Source organism: Bos grunniens, chromosome 19, assembly GCF_055505025.1.
Source record: "Bos grunniens cultivar Pamir isolate PY7600 chromosome 19, Bosgru_T2T1.0, whole genome shotgun sequence".
Lineage (NCBI taxonomy): Eukaryota > Metazoa > Chordata > Mammalia > Artiodactyla > Bovidae > Bos > Bos grunniens.
Window position 1 is genome coordinate 14,183,706 of NC_141183.1, and position 23,464 is coordinate 14,207,169.

The window sequence follows — 23,464 nt, forward strand, 5'->3', positions numbered from 1 at the left end:
ATGGGAATTCCCTGGCGGTCCAGTGGTTAGGCCTCCGTGCTTTCACTGCCTGGGTTCAATCTCTGGTTGGGGAATTAAGATCTCACAAGCGGCCTGGTGTGGGGAAAAAAAAGAAGAGATATATAAGCCAGTAATAGGATGACTGACTAGCCATTTAGGAAAACAGACTTTAGTGATTTAAAACAACAGTGTGGTAGTTCTCACAATGCTGCCATCTCAACTGGGCTTAGCTGGACAGGATCTCCTGTTCCTCATGGTATAGGCTTGACCTAAAATATTAAAGATGGCTTTATCGCTCATGTGCGTGGCTTCTCAGCCAGAATGAGTGAGCCTCTCTCCACGTGGCCCTCCATGTGGCAAGCTTGGCTTGGGTTTCCTCACTCCATCATGGTCTCAGGATAATCAAACAAGACATTTTGCATTGTGGCAGACTTCTGGTTTCCAGCTTCTCTTAAAGACCCAAACTGACACAGTGTCTCTTCTGCCACATTCTTTTGGTCAAAGCAAGTCACAGACCAGTCTAGATTCATGAGGAGAGGAAGTACTCTCCACAACTTGATGAGAGAAACAACACGCAGGCACAGTGAGGGAGGGAGTGAGTGGGGGCCATCTTTGGAGGTTATCTCCTATAATCTTGTGGTATTCTTTTGATTTATTGGTCTCCTCTCTTTGTTCCTGCTGGCATTTTGTGGTGTAAGAACACAAGTCAGGCAGGAAACAGTCCCATCGTCTTAAACATCAGCTTTTACCAGCAATTCCAGGGTGCTTTGGAAAGGCATTGCTGTCTCTTCCCTGGACTGTAGGGCTGAGCATCAGAGGCTTCACTGACTGCCTTGGGAAGTACAATAATGGCCAACATCAGTTGAGCACTTGCTATGGGCCAAACTCTACGCTTATGCTTTTTTCATATATAACGTTATCCTCGTAATCTTCCCAGGCCTATACCTGTAATTTCAATGGCAGTTCCTGGGTTGGTTCAGGTGATAGCATGGCACAGTTGGTACTGAAGATTCAAAAATGGCTACAGAGCCACACTCGAGATCACCATCCCTTTCCTCCCCAGAAGCATTCTTTTCCTTGAGATACTTATTATGGTGACTGGTTTCTTTCACTTAGCTTTCTGTATTCATTTATTTCATAAAAATGATGGTTGAACTTTTAAGTTTTCATTTCTTTGATATATTTTTTCCTCCAGGATCCTAAACACTTCAAGTCAGAGAAGACAGGACGAGGACAGTTAAGGGAAGGTTGGAGAGATAGTCATCAGCCCATCATGTGTTCCTATAAGCTGGTGACCGTGAAGTTCGAGGTCTGGGGGCTTCAAACCAGAGTGGAACAATTTGTACACAAGGTAAGTGAATGGTTGGCAGTTCCCGGGCTGTGGGCAAAGTAACTGTCTTTGTTGTGAGCCGGAGTGCCCAGTGCCCAACAGATGTATAGGCACTGAACCAACACAAGTTACCTGCATCTAGAAAACACTGTTTCCATAAAAGTGAATTTTGCCTACTGTTTAACTTTCTTCTACTAACAGATATCTTACACTTCATCCCTCATTTTGTGACTTCCATGTCTACTGGGTGAGTATGCTCAGGAAGTTGGGCTCTCAAAGTATGGTTCTCTTGGGCTCTCCTAGTTTCAAAGAGAGGTTCTTGTACTTGGTGCTTGGGCACTCAGGTTCCAGGCAGAGGCACAGGGTTTATCTGTGTGCACTGTCCCCCCAAGGATAGCCCTCACTCAAAAGATCCTGCAAATGCAGACACCTGAAGTAAAAGATGCCCCAAGAGACAGAAGAAACCCCAGTGGTCCCATTAGATGATGTACCCCAGCATTTCTGCCCTTTTAATAACTCTGTTACCAAAGAATTATTGGCAAGCTCAAAACACAGGTTTTAGTTGTATACCTCCTTTGGCTAAACATGTTAATTTTGTAGCAGGAACCCATTTAGCGATGATTTAAGTTTATTGGGTGCTTGTAACATAACTCTTCCTGTGGTCATGTATGGATGTGAGAGCTGGACTATAAAGAAAGCTGAGAGCAGAAGAATTGGTGCTTTTGAACTGTGGTGTTGGAGAAGACTCTTGAGAGTCCCTTGGACTGCAAGGAGATCCAACCAGTCCATTCTAAAGGAGATCAGTCCTGGGTGTTCATTGGAAGGACTGATGTTGAAGCTGAAACTCCAATACTTTGGCCACCTGATGGGAAGAGCTGACTCATTTGAAAAGACCCTGATGCTGGGAAAGATTGAGGGCAGGAGGAAAGGGGGATGACAGAGGATGAGATGGTTGAATGGCATCACTGACTCTGTGGACATGAGTTTGGGTAAACTCCAGGAGTTGGTGATGGACAGGGAGGCCTGGCGTGCTGCGGTTCATGGGGTCGCAGAGCCGGACACGACTGAGCGACTACACTGAACTGAACTGAACATAACTCTTATCCTCATGGAAATTAATTGGAAATGCAGTGCTGAGCACTGCCCTTTGTAACTCCTATTTTCATGAGAATAAGTACTATCCAAGTTGTCTCTACATTCCAGATAGGCTAGATATCTGTTTATTTTTCCATTTAAAAACTGATAAAGAATAGCTTTCTGAAATTCTTTTGGGGGCACTGGAATTTAACCTTAATGCACTGAGCTGTTTGTTACTTAGATGGATTTGTCTACTGAGCTTAGGGAGCCAATTGATAGTAAAATGTGTAAATCTTGAATTTGGGTCCAAGAAATAGATTGAACTTGCTTTCCTGATAATAGCAGGGCCTGGAGCAAATTTGAGACAGAGAAATGTACTAATCTGCTGAGCTCCAGAATCCGTTTTTGCCCAGCCAGGGGTGAGAGCCAAGTGGCATGCATAGAAATCAAGTTCTGGGACCTGCTGTTTTCCTGCTGTGTCCCAGTTATTAAGAAGAAAGAAAGTCCAGACTCCAAGAGTAAATATTTTCCAGCCTCAGCTCTGCGACTGTCTCTGGCAGTATATTCTTGACTTCCTACAACATCCCACCTGTTTTTAAAAAACCCCGAAAGATCTCCTCTTACTGGGGCCACTACCATAGTATGTTTCATTATCTCGTCTTCTCACAAAACATATTCAGATTGCCACAGGGGTCATTGTGTTTCTAGTTTTGAGAATCCGTTTCTTTAAAATACCTGTAAGAATTACGCTCTAGCAATAGGCATTCCCATCGCCCATTTCCAAATATAATGAAGTGTCATCAACACCCCCGAAACACACCTGCTGTGGCACACGAGCCACTAATGAGAGTCTGAGGCTCGTATTTGCGTGGGTTTCAAGTGCCAGGGATGCCTTTCTCGGAACACCTTTTGTTTTTGAAGAATCTATTCACAGTTAACGGGGGAAAAAATGTTCGAAAGCGAGCCATTAGCACATCATTGGATTCTTGTTTCCAGCAGACAGCTGTGTTGTGCTTAATGCAATAGGGCGTATTTACTGACGCCTCAATGCTGTTCTTTTAATTCCCATGAATTTGACACACTCAGCACTCAAGTGTGCATGGCTTCATGTTATTTCTTAGTTTCATTATATGTTTCCTCCTTCCAAATCATAAAAGCCTCACTAGATATCCATAGGCCTGGAATAATAAACACTTCATTATGAAGGCTTCCCTTGTTTCTGCAAATTCACTGAATTAAAATCCTTCATTTCTTGAAACATGCTCGAACCTTCTACAAGAGGTTTTTGACAATTGCTAGATTTGTTTGTCAGGAGGAAGGAAATGTTGGAAGGACAGTACTGAGTATTTAAGAAAGGTAAAAAGGCATGCTGTATTAATAGCCATAGAAGGCCGAAAAAAGAATGCCATGAACACGGTCTGATCCGGAAATACGGCCTCAATATGTGCCGCCAGCGTTTCCGCCAGTATGCGAAGGACATCAGCTTCATTAAGTTGGACTAACCAAACTTCCTTAGATGGCTCATCCAGCACATCAACCTTAGGCGGAAACAATACTAGCTCTTTGTATATAAAATAAAAGTTTTCAAAACTTCAAAAAAAAAAAAGAATGCCATGAAATAAAAGCACATAAATGGTATAACACACAAACTCTTTACAGTTATTTTTCTTAATCTTCTATTGCCATTATGTGCCACCATAAGAAATAATTTCATTCCTTTCATCTCCAGTCAAGTTCATCATTCCCATTAGGTTCTACTCTGGTTCAGGTCCCTTATTTCATGACTTTCAATAATAGTTAACATAATAGCTGACTAAACTGCTCCCTCCCGTGACTTCTAATACATGAAAGCCAAGCTTAGAAAGATATTTACTTATCTTGAATCCCACACCTTCAATTACTTAAAAAAAAAAAAAAATTACCAATATATAGGATACTTCACTAGAGAAGAGAGAGTTCTAAGTGCTTTGGTCTTGGAAGTGATTTTTCTGTCCAAACAAATGCGCTTGATTTCCAACATTTATGACCTCCTGGCGCCTGTGAGATGCACCCTTCCACAAATGAAAAGTAGAACCTGTTTTAGGTAAAGATAAATGAAGAGAAAAATCCGAGGGTGATCAGCCCTGGAGACTCGTTCCAGTCACTGTTGTGTGACTGCCAAGTGGTTGTCATTATTTTGAACAGCTTCCAGCCCAACTTTCAAATAAGATAAAGAGATTAATTTACAGCAAGTGTATGTGTACACCATGGGAAAGGGCTGAGAGTAAGTATGTCTTCCTCTAATTGTCATCCCATATGGACAGAGGGATGCAGAAATTCGTAACTGTCAGGTTTCCTAGAATTGGAAACCATTCCTTTTCCAGATCGTTTTAGTCAAACCTGGTATTCTGTCAACTTCCTTCTTTTGCTTTTTTAGGTGGTTCGAGATATTCTTCTGATTGGACATAGACAGGCTTTTGCTTGGGTTGATGAGTGGTATGGTAAGTCAACTCCCACAAAATCAGTTATAGAACAACTTCATAACACATTGGCTTGGACTTTCAGTCCATCTGGCTTCAACTGCTACCTAGAAATTCAACAACAAAGGCAGAGCTATTGCTTCCTGTATTGAAAATAGCATTGTCCGTGGGACATAATGAAGAAGAATGTAATGATAGAAGCTTGGTATAAAATAACCACAGCACTTAATTATTGACTAAGTAGGACCTCAATATGTTTGATGCCTGCATGCTTGATAGTGCAGGGTTCTATGATCCTCTGTTGGATTGGCTTCAAACCCCTCTAATTTATCCCAGACCTCAAGATCAATGCTGCCTTGATCTTGTCATTAAGCACCATATCAGGTGAAAGCAGTCCTTTGACTTGAGTCCTTTGAAACACTCCCTCACCAAAAATATAAGGACTCTGCAGGGATTCAAGGGCAAAGAAATTGGTTACCCCTTAATTCTAACTGAGACTGTTGTTCTAGCTTTTTAAAAAATGAGTCGAGAAGAATTAAACCTGTTCTGTATATTTCCAGTAAGTGAAAAGAAACAAGGTTTGTTTCATCCCATGATGGATGAACCACATTTTCCATATCTGCAGTGCTATCATTTTGTCCACGTGAATCCCCTACATTCCCAGAATCAGTCATCAGAGGCTTGAGTCCTTGACTATAAAAAGAAACAAACACACCCAGTTGGTGACTTGGGTCAGATCTGATTGCCTAATGAAAATGCTCTTCTCTTTGGCCTTTTCCTAAGTCACATTGAATTTGTTCTCAGCATAACCTCGATTGCATTTTGGTGCCTTTGTATCATTATTTCACCAATGCCCTCTCTCTTCTTAGCTGAAGGCATCAAATTTAAAGTGAAAAGTTACAGTGGACTGAACAGACAAAGACAGTGACCGTTAGCTGTTTCTGAACCATATTTTTCAAAACAGGGTTTTGTAGGCTATGGGTGTGCTTTTTTTTTTTTTTTTCTTTTTTTGCACAGTTTTCCCAGATTTGCTGAAAAGCAAATACATCTTTGCCTCTTCCTTGGCTTGCCCAAGTGCAGACCTGTAGAAGAGATGCTTTTGAAAGATCACCATTTGCTTTCTCTTAATCACATGTCTCTGGGCTTCCCTAGTGACTCAGTGGTAAAGAATCCACCTGCCAATCCAGGAGACTTTGGGTTCGATTCCTGGGTTGGAAAGATCCCCTGGAGAAGGAAACGGCAACCCCCTCCAGTATTCTTCCTTGGAAATCCTATGGACAGAGGAGCCTGGCGGGCTACAGTCCATAGGGTCACAAAGAGCTGGACACGACTCAGCAACCAGAGAACAATAATCACACCTCCCCAGGACCCGGGATGCTGTTCACAGGCAGCTCTACACCGACTGGCCACACTGTCGCAAGTCTCCCCAGCACTTCTTTGTGGTTGTCTGTTGTGAGATGGGAGGAGGGAGAGTCTCCCGTGATTACTTCCCCAGATCACTAAACAGATCTTTCTGGTTGTTTTTTCTGGGGAGCTTTTCACAGATTCTTAGAGACACCCCAAAGGTTAACAACTGCTGGTCTCCCCCAACTTGCACTCGTCCACGCTCTTGGCGTCCTAAGGGAATTTCAAAAGGATAGTCAAAGAATAATAGGCTCAAACTGGTGAGAAGTTTGGTCAGTGAACTGAAGCCTGAAGAGCCAAACCTCGACCATCTTGAAGACCAGGAGACAGGACAACGTAATAGATTTCTCTGGAATACCATGAGGCCTTCGAGGAAAAGGCAGCATGGAAAAGGGTAGCTGCACCCTAACCAAGAAGACAAAACACTGCAAGCCTATTGACCAGAAAAGAGAGTCTGAGTAGAGGCAGGATAAAGGACAAGAAAATGTGGGCAGGCCTCTAGTAAAGGAACAGCTGGGGTGCAGAGGACAAGGGCCGATTTTTTTTCCATCTCAACCAAGCCCTCAGCAACCAAGAGACTTAAAGACTTTTAGTCCAAAAAAAAGAAAATCTCAGACTATTACAAGGGCCCAAAGCTAGAATAAGGCATCAAAGGAAGGCCTTTAAAAAGAGAACACCTACTTAAGATGGAGAGGTGGAGACAGGAATTAACTCAAGGAGCCTACTGACAAAAAGCCCTTTCTGTATCTGAGTGCAGAAAAACAGCATGTGGTTTAGTGGACGTAGATCATCAGGGCGCCGTGTACTCCCCGGAGAAGGCCTCCACCCGCTGTATATACAGTCCTAGCCCCAACCAAAACAAGCAGCCTTTTCACTCTGCAAAGGGTCTGAGACCTACCCCATCAATTTCATGTAAATTACTGGCATCCTTGTCCCCAGCTGAGCGGCTTGCCAGGAAAGTGGTAGCTTCTTCATTACACAGATGCAGATACTCAATCAACTAAATGCTAAGAACCCTGCCCACAACCTCTTCCTTATTCAAGGTAATGCTGTGTACTGCAAGCCTCTCAGGTAAACGGGTGTGTCATCGCCCACCAGCACAGCCCTTCAGTTTTGGGTACCTGAAGTTGTTTATTTTTCTTTGGTCTATACAGGCTCAGTGAGGCTTTCACTAGTAAACATGGAAAGGCTTCAAAGTAAAGAAACCCTTTCCTATAGCTTATGGCACTTACTCTCCCAGTGAGGTCCTGGGCCTGCAACGTCAGCATCCCTGGGGTACTTGTTTCAGATTATCAGACTCCACCCCAAACCTGCTGAATCAGATATTCTGGAGGTGTAGCCTGGCACACCCCCTTGTGTTTTAACAAGCCCTCCAGGTGAATCCTAAAGGTTTTTTTGTTTTTCGGTTTTTGGTTTTTGTTTTCATTTTTTGGCCACGGCACTAGTTCTCCAATCAGGCATTGAGCCCGAGCCCCCTGCATTGGAAACGCAGAGTCTTAACCGCTGGACCGCCAGGGAAGTCCCAAAAGTTTTAAGAACAACTTTAAATCAGATTGAAAGGACAGTTTAATTAATTCAGTCCAAATTTAATTAGACTAGAAAATGGTAGATGTCTTCAGGGCCAACTGCTAAACTCTGGTGCCTTGTAAGCCTTACAAAAAGGCACCCCTTCCAAGCAGATTCAGCAGGTGCTGTCGGCTGAGCGCTGAATTTTAGTTCTGTTGACCCTGGGCTGTGCTCCTACAGTGCCCAAACTGTACATCTTTATACACTGGCAGCCCTGTATGATGTCTTTCTCCCTAATTAGACTCACCACCTCCAGTGCTTGCTGCTGCTGCTGCTAAGTCGCTTCAGTCGTGTCGACTCTGTGTGACCCCATAGACGGCAGCCCACCAGGCTCCCCCGTCCCTGGGATTCTCCAGGCAAGAATACTGGAGTGGGTTGCCATTTCCTTCTCCAGTGCATGTGCTTAACTGAGTTGTATTTTGTTTTGTTTTTTTAAAAAGGACACTATAAATGACAGTAATCATTTCTTGCCCAAGCATTAATTTTGTATCCTTCCTGAATTTTAGCATTTGACTGTCCCAATAACTATTTCCCTAAACAGATTTTATTCTGCTCTTGTTTGTCCTAAAGTACAACCGTCTCTACTGTTGGGAGTAGTTGGGTTTGGTTTTCAAAGCCTTGATTGGTCTTGATTGATCAGAAAAAAACAACTGCATATTTTAGAAGATGGGGTAAAAGAAGAGGTGAATAAAAATAGGCAGCCCAGCTTCACCAAAGCTTGGTTTTGCTTCACAAATCTGACAGTATTTTGAGAGGAACACAGAGGGTTGCCCAAGGGAGGCTGTGATTGAGTGGAATTTCATGAATCCTGACCCTCCCAAAAAATAGGGGGTTGTTCTGGCTAGTACAGATGAAACTCCCTCACAAAAATGACTTAGAGATCATTCTGGAGTCCCAAGAGCAATCTAACAGTGAAAGAATCAAGCTGAAGTTGGAGAAAGAAGCTGACTCAAAGGCTAGCATTAGCTGGTTGATTTCACCAAGCCAGCATTTTTTAATGGTTGCAGGTTTCCTGAATCATGAATTTAAGTCCCATGTCTCTTAGGCAGCATTTTATGTGTATCTGCTTACATTCATTTTTCTGGAAAGAACCAGTTGTACTCCATCACATTTTCAAAGGGATCTGTGACTCTGCTCTCCACCTCCCCAGATTAAGAACTGCAGAAAAATCATAACTGTAGATTACAATTCTAGATCTTGTGATCTGAATCACAAGGAAAGGGTATACACCAAGCCTTGAGGATTAGCTACTTTCACTACAGGAAAAAAAAAAAGTAAATTGTTTGTAATAAGCACCTGTTGAATTTATAGCCTTTTTAAAAAAAAAAAAGCGCTTCCCAAAGGATGGGCCACCATTTTGTTGAAGTCAAAGGGGTATCAGACATAATTCTTGATTGCTGGAGCTTCCTCTAACCCAGCCACTTGTTTAAGACTTCCATTTTGACTAGAACACCAACAAAAGAAAAAGTTACTTCTGTTTAGGCTGACAGGCCTGGAAATGGAGAGAAAATATTTGTAGAAGGAAATAAAATATAATATGCCATTGGCTAGGTCATTGAATTAAGCTATATGACTATTTTTTTGAAAGTTATATAATTTTTTTTAATTTTTTAAAATATATATTTATTTTAATTGGAGGTTAATTACTTTACAGTATTGTATTGGTTTTGCCATACATCAACATGAATCTGACTCTCTATTAAAACTGTATAATGAAGGAAAATTTCTGACTGCAGACATTTTGTTTGGTGGCATTTGGAGCATCTCTGTACATTCAGCTGACTTCTACCCTAAAGGCCTTTCAGATATACAATCTTGCCTCCACTTCCAGTGAAATCTTTAATAAAATGATTGAAAGAAAATTGCCACCATAAACAAAGCTGAACGATTAAGAGAAGCTATTTGTGATATATGTAGCCAACGGAGGACTAATATCCACAATATACAGAGAGGTCCTATAAATCAAAAATCCAGCACTCACTAGAAAAAAGGTAAACAACCTGAATAGGTAAACCATGGAAGAAGAAATGCAAATAACCAGTGTCTTCTCTACTAATCACAAGAAATGAAAATAGCAAGAAGATATGACATTTGCCCATCTGATAGCAAAATTTAAAACGAGCGATAATAATCCAGTTTTGTATAGGTGGGAGAACACACTAACAGTTTCCATAAAAACTGATGATGGGAAATATAAATAATCTGTGGCCCAGTAATCCCAGCTCTAGATACGCATTCTTAAGGAATGCACATACATGTTCCTGAATATAAATACAAAGCTATTCAGTGTAGTGTTGCTGATAAGAGCTAAAATCTAGTCTCCATGTAAATGTCCTTCAACAGAAATATGGTCAAGTAAATTATGATACCACTCATATGATAAGTATTGTGTGTTAAAAAGAATGAGGTAGTTCTGTATGTACTGGTATGGAAATATGTTCATTTTCCATTAGTGGCAAAAGTGAGCCAGATCAACTTGTATCATATAGTAGACTATAGTATGACTCCATAAATGTGAAAATAAATGAGACTGTATGTGTGTGTGTAATGTGCATGTGTAACACATGCAAATTCATAGGAAAAAACCTGTCAGTGGTTATATCCAGAAGGAATAGGAAACAGGAAGTTAAAAGAGATCAAACTCTTTTCTCTATATAATCCAGTACTATTTGAATTATTTCTATGGAATAGAATTCACACATTAGTTGAGTGATTCAGTAAGTAAATAATAATTGAAATCCACATTTTATAACAAAACAGAAAATAGTTGAAGCAGACCAAGACTCATACAGAGGTATATTTTGCTTAGTTCATGGTTTAAGAAATTGAAGGAGCTTCTTAACAAATCCTCTGAGTCCAGAGCTTCTATAATAAAGCTGGGCTGGTGGTAGAGGAGAGGGTTCTACCCAGGCCAATTTAGTGTGACTGTCACAACCCACTCCAGTACTCTTGCCTGGAGAATCCCATGGACGGAGGAGCCTGGTGAGCTACAGTCCACGGGGTCGCAAAGAGTCGGACATGGCTGAGCGACTTCACTTTCACTTTCACATGCTGGAATAGAAGACTGGGGTCTGCTTATTCTCTCACCTGAAAGAGGGTGAGAAAAAGAAGGACAGAAACGATCTTGCAAGAGGACAAAGACAGGAAGTCTTGAAACAAAGAGAATATTTATGCCGCCAGATGATCAGTCACCCTCTAATGGCCAAGTGTCAAAGATACTGGGATACAGCTTCCTTATCAGAAGAACTTTGGAACTAGGTCCAGTAGTCTCTTAAATCAGGCCATTAGGCCAGTATTACATGTTTAAGAAGATTTCATTTAAGAAACTCTACATGAAAAAAGTAAATATGACCTTTCAGATCTGTAAATTAAGGGATAATTAAATTCAGTTATTTGCAAAATAATTGACATAGGATTCCTTTAAGAGTTTATCTGATATACATAAGCACTGTTTTGTTGGGGACAAAGAGATCTGAACCTAAACTGTGAGAAGTTGCTCTGATCCTTGAAAATCAATTAGTAATGAAGATGAATCAACTCCAAAAGTATAATCCATCATCGGGCATGTGTAATTGAATTTACTAAAAAATTGACTCATTTATAGATTTCAAGGTAATACACTTTGCTGAAGCAAGATGTAGTGCATTCTATCAGATAACCTGAATAAGAACATTTTCACTTGATTAGGCTTTCCATAAATTATTGAGGAATATTGACATCATTTCCATAAGCATGCATGGTATGAGAGGATAGTTCACGATTTAGACAAACATTTTCCTTCAGCATTGGCTGGGACCAAATTATCATTATCTTTTAGAGAACACCCTGTACTAGAAGGTTCATTCTTTTTTCTGTTTTTTGTCTGTTCATGGCAGTGAAAACACTGAATCCTAACCAGTAGATCACCAGGAAACTCCCTAGAAATGTTCATTATTATGTGGTCTAATTGAGAGATTTTTTTTCTTTAAGATGAAGTTTTCTGCTACTGTTTCTAAACTCTTCATTTTAAAAAGGGGGGGATCATGATTCTAAAATCGGCAAATACTCTTTTCTAAAGTGTATCTTCTTATACAAGTGCAAATTGATGGTATCCATCTTCTAAGGACCCCAAATAATTGATTTTGAAATAGCATTCTCTTTCCTTTTTTTTTCTTTAACACTCTTTCTTTCTTACAGAAATAATTCAGATTTGATGTAGAAAATTTAGAAAATATAGATAAGCAAAAGGAGAAAATTAAAATTTCAACTCCTCAAAACAATCACTGTTAACATTTAGAAGTGTATCCATTTGTTTTTTTTCTGGCAAAAATGATTTCTTTTACCTCCAATATTTTATTTAACAATATACCAAAGCCATTTCTTTATAGTGTTCAATATTCTTATGCATCATTTTTAATTGCTGCATAATACTATCAGGCCCCAGAGTTGTTTTCAATTTTTCACTATTATGAACAAGCTAATAATGAGTATCTTCATTATTAAATCTTTCTTCACATCCATAAAAATCTTTGAAAGTCCCTAGTCACACAGTTTAAGCCCCTGTTAACATTGAGCTAATTAAAGGTAAAGAATGATTTCCGTTGAGATTCACTAGAACAAAGAAATGAAGCCTCCTTTGTTTTTGTTTTTAAAATCACTAGCATGCCAGTGAGGGGGGAAATAAAGTGTCTAATGAACGTATGTATAAAGAAATTTCTTTAATTTTAAACTCTTAATTTAAAATGATCTCAGTATTCATTCCAGGTATATTTGGGTTTAAGAACTTTTGATAACCGGGCATTGAAATTAAAGTGGTTGTATTGAAAGGATGTTACTATTGTTAACAAAGATGTTTTGTTCTATTCACAAAGCAGCATCTCTTTACTGCTTTGCAGTTACCTTGATTTTCTAAAAGAAAAGCATGCTCTGCGCTTGGCCAGGCTGTTGCTTAGCATTCTTGATACCTACATTGCTTATGGATGGCATTTTTAATTAACGGTTTCAGGGTGTGGGGGTGTCACCAGCTAAATAATATCACCCAGGTTTGGATTTAGAGCTGCCCTCCGTCTTGGCCCCAGACCACACTGAATTAATTCATAAACTTCTCGCAAGTCTGCCCTTTGGAATTGAAGAGACTCTCACGTGACACACAAGGGCTGATATAAAAAGACAGCAGACCACATGATGCAGAAAATACTAAGGGAAAAATTCCAGCTGTAAATACTCGCTCTAAATCCCCACCAAGCTAATTAGTGATCAAGATGGTAGCTTGATTAACCTATTGTTGAGCGTGTACCATTCATTGTAAAGAGGCATGAAGTTAAATTCCGCCAGGAGAGTGGCAGAGGAATCCCCATCTGGGGAAACTGCTAATGAATTGTTGTAAAATTTCCAAGGAGTGGAGTGGGGAGTGCAGGATAAAGCAACAGAAACATTTAAAGTGACACTAATTATTATTTTTATGCATTGCACATACCGAAGATAACAGGTTCTTTGTTGAAGTTTTTTATCCCTTGGATTTAGACAAGGTTTCTCAACCTTCTCAGCACCACGGACATTCTGGGCCAGATAATTCTTTGTCGGGGAGGGAGGAGGCCTGTGCTACCACATCCCTGGCACCTCCCGGCCACATGCCAGTAGCACCTCCACCTCTGTCGTGACAACCAGAACTGTCCCCTGTTTAGAACCACAGGATTTAAGAAATTATTATTCTGAAATCCTGAAAAATCTGCAGAATCAGGCCCAAAAGTCATAATGTCATGTGCCATTTTATTTATAGAACTGTGTGGGTGGGAGTAGTGGCAGCCCATTTCATGCTGTTAGGCTAGACTTGAAGTTCGGGGTAGACTTGCACTCTCTGGCACCATGTGTTCTGTGCAAAAATACATCTCCGTGTGAGCACTGCACCCAAATCTCACCAGGAGCAGTGGGCATCGTTTCTCTGCCCTTAATGCCATGTCTCTTACAATAGCAATGAAAGTGTCCTTTCTGTTGTTGAACGCATTGCTGTAAAGAATCTCCAGATCTATTTTGAAAGGTATATGAAAGGTAAGTATTAAACCACACAAGCTTGACCCTGTCCCTTACAGGGATCTTCTAACCATGCTTTTAGGAGATCTCAGGCTGTAACCCTAGCTAATACTTCCTACCCACCTAACTCACTGTACAAGAATCACCCCTAAATAATCTCCATTCTTCTCAGCTCTAAGACTGTTTTGACTTAACTCCCTTGTATTCACTCCGCCTTTGGCTGGTTTAGCTAACTTTATGATTAACTCTTCATAAAGTTAGTGAGTTCCCCGCTTTTTTACTCCTCTCTTTGGCTTCTGCTAAGCTGCCATCGTCCCCTAAAGTCTCCCCCATTGAAAGTTCACCTTTAATAACGGAAGTTGCCAACGTCTTGACCTTCTTTCAGATATGACAATGGATGACGTTCGGGAATACGAGAAAAACATGCATGAACAAACCAACATAAAAGTTTGCAATCAGCATTCCTCCACTGTGGATGACATAGAGAGCCAGGCCCAAACAAGTGTATGTAGAATTTTTAAAACATGTTGCCCACTCTTTACCAAACGTACCCATAAACCGATCTTTGAAATGACTTCAAACGCATCAGTTCTCAAACTTCCACAAAAAAGCGTTGTAGCCCAGAGGCTGTCGGCGAAGAACCTGAGCTGGGTCTTAACTGGACGATGTTACCTCTTGCTTCCAGACATTTCTATTCTTTAAAGCCGCTTGACTCAGAGGTTACGTTGTCTTGGTCATAAAACCAAGAGTATAGAGAATGGAAACATTTTGTGGCCTGCACCACAGAAGAACAGAGGGCTAGAAACGGATGTCACACGAAAGCTAGAACATCAGTGCCAGTAACTTTTAAAGACGTAGTTAACGTTCAGTCCTTCGTTTCAGGGAGGGCTATTGGCTCATCTGGTATTTTCAGTTTCTTTGCATTTGCTTTGAAATGCTTTCCACGGTTCTTTATGGCTGTCTTACCCTTGGTTCCTTTTTACTTAGGTTCCTGTCCAGATGGGGCTGCTGCCCACGCATACACACTGGCTGAGCAGTGAGGTGGGGTGAGCTAGGTCCAGCTGGGGCCTAAGCCTCGGAGAGCCCAAGGGTATTTAATGGCACGTTGGTGACTGGGAGCCGACAGTGTGCTGTCTACATGCCAGCATCTTAAATATAGTTCCATCAGTCATCCATGCTTATGAGGAAGAATTACAGATAACAAAGAAAATGTAATCACCAAGTCATTTTCATGTATCTTTGGCCAGAGCTGTGGTCTCTTTGGGTGCCAGCTTGAGCCCGCTTGTCTGTCAGCCCCAGAATAATGCATATCAGCTATGTAAGAAATTGACAGGGTAGTTTCAGAAAATTGAGAGCTGGCTCTTGTTGTGAATGCTCTAGATTTGTGAAGACCTCTGGCTGCACCTTGGAAATGTCGAGTGAACTGAGAGCATGTCTTGGGAGTGTGCCCTGTCAGGCATTATGTGCTGCTTCTGGCTGCATGTGGCAGCCCTTGAGGCTGAAATGGCCCTAACTCTTCTTGCATGCCGTGATTGGATTTGCAGAAGCTGTTTGGATCAGACTTAACTGAAGTGTTCCTCTGGAGACGCTGGCCAGTTCCTATAGGGCTTCCCCCTTTCTCTCTCCCCGTTCTAAAGTTAGAAGTGCTCGTAAGGAAACCGTCCTTAAATTTCCATCACTCTCGGTTACCTTTTCTTCAGGAATGTTGATACCTGTCCCCTCTCAGCCACTGTCTGAAAGCTGCTCCCTATATAAGCATGACAAAGGAAACCAGAGGAAGGGGGAAGATGCCACTTAGCGAAGGATACTACACAGCGCTTTCCTCAGCCTAAGTTTTTACAGCTTACAGCTTAAGACTCTTAGTTTGGTTTTCTTTCCATTTTACTCTGATTATTACTGTTGGAAAGTCAGTTTACCGTTTAGATGGTGATACCTGGAATGGGTCTCCCCACGGGAAAGCCCGTGCATTCTCTGGCTGCAACTCAGAGCCCTTCCCATAACTTCAGTGTCAGAAATGCCCGTCTCCTCAGAAGTTACACAATGTGGTTATCTTTAAATGCATACCACACTTGCCTTATTCTTTGAAATTCCATTAAATTGGGAAGGGTCATTGATTTTTCCATATTTTTCTTCTCTATCATAATGAAAAAGTTGAAATCAAGAGGCTGCTGTCCATCACAAAATTACATGGGTGCTCAATAAATTTAGATGTACTTTCTGAGCAGAGACAAACTATATTGAAACTGGGCAAAATGAACATCCATGGCCCCAGCAATAAGGAAATAACAGTCTCCTTTTCAACTGAGCAATTTCAACACATTTCAAGGGAGAGAACTTCTAAGAGACTGAACAGGAGTGTAGAATCAAAATTCTGTACTTTGGGGGATTTCTGCCCCCTGCTGGATGTGTGGAGTAGCGCACCATTCAGCCACTTGTAAAGAAAACCTGATTTTTCAAAGATAAACTTTGCTGAAATTCACTGAAACTTTGCTGAGTCTCAGTTTTATTTTGAAATACCTCTCTTTAAAGAACTTAATCTTATTTCTTAGCTTATCTAGTAGCCTTAGTGTTCTAAGTGGTAAGTTTACAGATACAGTTCTTGCTATATTCTGAATTTTATATTCTATCAACATGGGCATAATTTTTTAATTTCCTTTGTAAAAACTTTTCCCTTCCAGAAGATTTTAATAATTGTTCCCAATAAATACTCTTAAGGATTTTTTTAAACACATTTCTGGTTTGCTTTATGTTATGATATGACTATAGGTCATTTATCTTAATGACTAATACTATGTTATGAATATTCACTCCATAGTTAATATTTCCAAAGTGCCTGCATGCTTCATACTGGTTTATGTAGTGTCATCCAATGAAAGCTCACCAGCTAAGTTCATGGGAAAGGACACAAGTGAAAACATGGGTCTCTGGGAAGATAAAACAGGTACAGAAGCCCATGGTCAGCAGGTTTCACCTTTTACACCAGGACAAGCTTGTCGGCCTTCACTCAGAGCTTTTTTAATAAGACCAGTTACCTAGTTTCCCAGTTACCAGTAACAAAATTGGCAAAGGATACCAAGGATAGCCAGACTGAGAGTAATAATAGAGTGCCTAAGAATGAGAGAAGAAATGCCTCACTATATAAAGCAAATCAGTCCTAAGAAATGAGTCACCACTGTACTGGAGCACAGTGATATTCTTTCCATATATTATGTCTAATTGGTAGTAAGTGTGTGTAATACATTATTTAATGTATTTACATTAGGGAAGGCTTTGCCTTTGAAAGAATTTTTTTTTAACTTTCTCACATAAGAACATTTCGGACATTTGGCAAGTCTGTATCATCTGACAATGCCCGTTAAATAAGGCGTCACTGAATTTATTTCTTGGATGCCAAATAACGTTCTTTTTTCTTTTAAATGAAATTCGCACTGATTTTGTGTTGCTCTCTTTTTCTTCTCTGCTCTTTTTCTTCTTATGTTTCCTTGAGAAACTGTTTTGTTTCCTTGGTTTGTGGATAATTAGAAAAGTTTGTTGTTGCTGTCCCATCTTACTTGTTTTTTCATCTGCAAAGATCTCAGGATGGATGCATAGTTAGGAAACAAGTAACTCCTAGAATGCAAAAAGTATATTTATTGAACAAGAGGATAACATGTTGAGAAATTCTGATCATCTGTCTGTTTACCCTGTAAAGGTAAACTTGTCTTTTCATGATCTAAAGTAGTTGTTAATATGTATCATTTGGGGCCACTGATTGCTTTAATTACCTTCCTTTTGTAGAAAAGATGGCCAGGTCTAATAATAGCTCCATATACCAGCCTTGTCCACAGCACACGGATGTACAGACACACACAGCTTGGTGTGGTTTTGTGCTCGCCTGATAAACTCGTCTTCAGAATACTTAAAGTACTCATTGAAAGTGCTTTGGAAAATCTTGGATGGATGTTCCTAAAGGAATATTGTTTCAGAGGTCAGCCTCAGTAAAAAGGAAAAATTCAGGGTTTAGCATTTCAATGCTAATTTGGGCTAATAATCTGGAGAGCCCCCTTAATCATAGGATTCTAATAGCTCCTTTAAAAAGGCAGAGAGATGAATCCATTTGTGTCTCTTCCAAATACGTGCTCATTTTTTTTTCTTTCTATTTTTTGCCTTTAAGACATGACAATGGATGAAGTCCGAGAATTTGAACGAGCCACTCAGGAAGCCACCAACAAGAAAATTGGCGTTTTCCCACCTGCCATTTCTATCTCCAGCATCCCCCTGCTGCCGTCTTCAGTCCGCAGTGCCCCTTCGAGCGCTCCATCCACTCCTCTGTCCACTGACGCACCAGAATTCCTGTCAGTTCCCAGAGATCGGCCCCGGAAAAAGTCTGCCCCAGAAACTCTCACACTTCCAGACCCTGAGAAAAAAGCCACCCTGAATTTACCTGGCATCCACTCTTCAGATAAGCCATGTCGGCCCAAATCAGAGTAACTTCACATGAATATTTCATGGGGTTTTATATTTTCGGTTTTGGGTCTTGTTTGTTTGTTTTTAAGGATCTTCTGATATAGAAAAAGACTGCTTTGTCACTCAGACATGTCCCTTTGATCTCTTGAGTGTGCATGTGATTAAGTAATTTCACATAGAATATGACTGCCTAAGTCTGCCACAGGGTGTCACGTTAGATGTAAAATGCAAGACTTGCGAAGGACAGAAGAGATCTGTGGCCGCAGCTGGTCGCCAGGGAGGAAGCCTTGTTTATTGGGCATTTGATGAGGTTGGCGTGGACTTCAAGGGTAAATAAATGAAAACTTTACACCACTGTGTTACAAGGTACAGTAAAATAATGAAGTTAAGTTTCCTCCCATCAAACGTGGAATTCTCAAAAATTTTCTCAGGCATTACACACCTAATTGTTAAATTTTGAACTGCTCCTTATCAATACTTGAATACCAGAAGTTAATAAGATTCCTATTTTGGTTAGTCTGACTCAGGATTTGGGGCCTAATTAACTCTTTAAATTTTTTGGAAATTTTAATTATCAACTTGTAGAGGCTCCAAGTGCAATTAACAATAACTTATTGATACCTTTCATAGAATTTAATAAAAATGCCACTTGTTTCAGTCTTTTAATAACTTCCCCTTTGTGCCCTTGTGGCCTCAGAAATCTTTAAGAATTACATGGATAAATATGACCATAACAGACTGATATTGAATGGTTTGGTTTAGGAACCAAGAGACCCAGGTGAGGCAAATGTCTTTTTTTTTTTCCCTACAGGTATCAACGAGCCTTACGTCATTTGTTAAGATTCTCAGAATTTGCAGTTAATTGAGTAGAATTCACTGACTCTGCTTATTCAGAGAAGTTCAGGGTAGAGTAAGCTGCCTGGACTTTAACATTGTCAGACTTGTCTCCATCCCTTTAATGGGACAGGGATATTCTTAATAATATCTGGACCTCCCTGGAATACATTACCATCACTGGACCTTAGAAAAGATTGTCATTCTCTTGTTCCTTACTTGAAATCCAAATATCAGGAAGATGGCAAAAGTTGAGTCAACACCATCAGGTGGGAGGAGAAAGTGAGCAGAACGGCTAACTCTTATTTATAGAGTGAAAAGAAGTTATAAAAGATGCCCCTCTGGCCAGCTTTCTTTTCTGAGGGTCTTGGTAATGCAGGATTAGACTCAAGGTTGACGGGAGACAAGATCATTCACCAAAGTGGCAGAAAGAGAACTCGCTTTTAATCTAAAGAGAAAACCTGCCACCTTTGCACCTCACTGCCTTTAAACATAGAAGGAAGAGTAAACAGAATCTAGCCTTTGTCCTCCAAGGGAGGAAGAGAACAAGGTAATTGGGCAACTCCAAGGCCCCAGCTAGCCTTCCTGACCATAACCTCCGACCTCAGGAAAGGGACTTTCCCCAAACGCAGATTCCAAAGGAAACCACATAGACCAAGGAGCGCGTCCTCTTCCTCTTACACAGGCTCTCAGCCAGGGGGCCCTGCCTGCTTCTCTCTCTCGTGCCCAGCACTCTGCGTAGTGTTCTTCAAGTTACAAACTCTCCCAAGGTGCAAGTGCTGGCCCCAGGAGCCCAGCACCAAGCGTTCTAAGTCGTATGTCAGGTTGTCAAGATCATTTCGTAACCTGTAGGTTGACACGTAGCTTAATAAACATATAAATAAACCCAGAACTCAAAGGAAACCCATTGCAACTAGCTTAGATCAACAGTGCATCTCTTCCCTAAGGATAGTGCCACAGTAAGATGCCCTCTTTGCATGGTACGGTAGCATGATTTTTGCTTGTGGGGAAACTCGGTCTTTTATCCAGAGCTCTTGGACTTCTCAATGGCTCCCTTTCAACACAGTAGTACTTAACAAGAATGTCTGGCTTCAGGAAGCAAAATTCTCCTTTCAGAAGACACTTGCATAGCGTATGTATTTGCTTAACATTTGCAAGCTGAAATCAGGATGGGGTGGGATCATGATATTCGCATGGAATGGATTTGTTTTGAGCACGTTGTTAACACATCTGGCACCTAGTTTTTCTGTCGATGCCATAGCTCATTTTCCATTTTTGTAAAGTAGCTTCCTCTATCAAAGTCAACAGTTCTATATGCTTTAGAAAGCTAATTCCTGGTTCCTACTGTGAATTTTCTTTCTCCTATAGCCAGTATAATACCACAGACATTACTCGCAAAACTACCACAGATAGTGTGATTCTTAGCCAACAAATATGTGTGGTCTTAGAGTATGTTCAGTTTTTCTGTCTACATGTGGTTCGCGTGCATTTTCAAAGCGGGGAGGGGTGCCAATATTCTTTTAGCTGCTTCGAATATTTAATCCAGTCATCACAAGGCATAAATGGCTTCAATATTTTATCTATCTTGATTTTCAAGTGTCATTTCACAGTCTTCATACATGGATTTGTTTTTTGTGGGGTACAAGCCTGCAATGAATGTGTATATAGAACATTACTAATTCCTATAAGGATGGAAATTAAATGGCTGCATGATGGAAACTTAGAAGAAAAAAACCAGAAACTTGAATTAATTAAGCATGTTTTGGGGAAAAAATAGAATCTTAACTCAGTGCCTCTGTCTGCAATGTGGAAACCTTCAACTTTGTTCACCAAAATTGTATTATACCTGTATATATATAAATATAGTATGGCAAGTCCAACACCATCAGTTTTAAGTCTCTAGTAGCCAAATTAAAATAATCCACAGAATAACATTTATGTTCACCCCATCTTTGTCTCTCGTGTTAGTGGAGACCATCAAGATGAACATAAATTTCATTACTTTGGATGGACTTCAAATTAGAAAGTGCCCCTGTGCTTTTCATTGGCTGGCAAACAGATCATTGCTTTAGCTGTGCCTTTCCAGGACAAGAAGGCCTCAGTGTTTTTACTGCATAAACTTTGTCAGAAGTCAGCTCTGAAGACCTTTCATTTTTCTACTTTTGAGCTAGAATAAGGCAAAGCAAAGAAAAAAGCATAACAACAGAGGAGTCCTTGACCTTCTTCAGTTACCACATTGTAACTGAAACAATATGCATTTATTCATGAACTAATTTATAAACCCTTCTGTTTTGGCTTTGCATTTGGGTGTGGGGAAAATGGCTTTAATTTATTTGAAGGCATTAGCCACATTTTTGGTTGTGAAAATAAATCTCTAACTAGCGCAATTGTGCATGTCTTATGTAGACTCTTAAAAAACACAACAGGACTCCCAAGTGTTATTATATGGTTTTCTTCCAAGACAGTATAATAAACAGTGACCTAAGAGTAGATTCTGACACTTCTCGAGAAATCGTTTTTCCATGAAAATTTCATGGCTAATGAATTTATGTGTACTTTTAAATCCTACTCACCTTAGCTCCTCTTCATGGCCCAAAGACGACTTGCACTGGCTTGCATAGGTCAACAACAGTTGTACTTTTCAGAAGGGCCAGAGTATAATTTTACTCCATATGTGATGCGTATTCACATACTCCCAACACAGAAGGATTGTTTAAATAGTTTTAGTCTCTTTCTGATCATCTGGTTCAGTAGGCTGGGTGACAATATGCCATCTGAGCCATAATTCTTTAAAAAAAAAAATCTGTCCAGCAACTGCAACTGATCATAAATAGACTGCTTAAAACTATTCTTTCCTGCTGAAAATGAAAGGTTACAGAAGAGCACAGCAATGGCTTATGGAGGCAATGCATACTGGGTTCTCCTGTGTTCTACCTTCAAATCAGTCTGTTTCATTTGAAATGTAAGTGTTTAAGCTTTTTAGGAGTTAGTGCAATAAGAGAATGTGAATATGTTGAGATCTTTCCAGATGCTGTTATTAATTATCATTTTGTTGTTAACAAACGCTTTAGGATAAGCCTCTCTCAGTGTTTTTGCTTAAAATCAAAAGCCTGTCTGTCGAGTTGCAAGTCTCCCCTCAGTTTCTGTGTGTCTCCAAGAGGGGCTGTTTGAGCTGATGTTGTACCTGTGCTGCTTACATGTAGCTTCAAGTGTCAATTTTAGTGTTTACATCGAGAACTGGGATCTTGATTAGTTAAATGGTCGATACACCACTGCCACAGCTGAAGGACCAAGTTCTGGAATGCACAGTGTGATAGACAGCAAAGCAAACAGAAGTTGATCTTCACACATCTTAACTGTGCCAGGAAGCCATCCTCCTATGTCATTTTGCAGCCGTTTTGTGTTTTTTTTCCCAGTTATTTATTATTGATAATAACTTACTTTTTCTTACATTCTGTTGTAAATAAAGTACAAACCAATCTTCTTTCCAAGTGTATCTTCCTCTCTCTCTTTCTCAGCTCTTTCCAAGGGAATGTTGACAAATTGGGAATTTGTGGGTTGATGGGGAAAGAAGCTATCAAGGGAGAAAGAACAAGCCAATGGCTGGTTCTTAGGCGACTTGTATGCAAAGAAGTGTCTAATAGGTATCTTCTGGGCTCAGCCCTTGGTAGGAAATGCCTAGGTGCCAGTTCTATCCAGCTAAAAAAATCACCGAAGTGAGTCTGTAACCTAGTGGGACCACCCGACAGATTCTTGGTTCCCACTCATCAAATATGAGGCAACATTCTTGAGTGATAACCAAGAAAAATCTCCCCAAGGTAATCTGTAGGAACACCACCCCAGGGGAACACCAGATTCTCTCCACAGCAGAGCAAGCCAGTTTGAGCTGAGCTGAAATCACTCTGATCTGATGAGAGTTTCTCCAACTCAAGTAGCTCCTGTTGTTCACAGAAGGGTCCTCTGGGGATGGAAGAGTGAGCACAGAAATGCTTTACCCTCCTTGTTCCATAGCCGCCTCGGAGCTTAGCCAGAGCTCTCCCTCCTCTTCTATTCAACCCTGTAACAAATGTCAATGTCCGTATTTATTTTGTTGAAGTGTAGTTGATTTACAATGTTGTTAATGTCTGCTGTGCAGCAAAGCGATTCCATTATATATATTCTTTTTCATATTATTTTCCATATTTCATATTTTCCAGTTTTTCATATTCTTACGATTTGTCACGAGACACTGAGTAGGGTTCCCTGTGCCATAGTAGGACCTTGTTCAGCCATCCATATATTAGTATATTAGTATAATAGTTTGCATCTGCTAATCCCCAGCTCCCAGTCCTCTGTCCGC

General features: G+C 40.5%; 1 protein-coding gene across 1 annotated transcript in view; it reads left to right on the plus strand.

Moving 5' to 3' along the window:
* PITPNC1 (phosphatidylinositol transfer protein cytoplasmic 1) overlaps window positions 1-21,512 on the plus strand; it is a 274,714-nt gene extending 253,202 nt beyond the window's left edge. The window contains exons 7-9 of the mRNA XM_086356846.1: window positions 1,196-1,351; window positions 4,824-4,887; window positions 17,999-21,512. Coding sequence (XP_086212972.1) covers window positions 1,196-1,351; window positions 4,824-4,887; window positions 17,999-18,315 — 537 coding nt within the window. The 3' untranslated portion in view covers window positions 18,316-21,512. The remainder of the gene's footprint in view (window positions 1-1,195; window positions 1,352-4,823; window positions 4,888-17,998) is intronic.
* The last annotated feature ends 1,952 nt before the right edge of the window (window positions 21,513-23,464 follow it).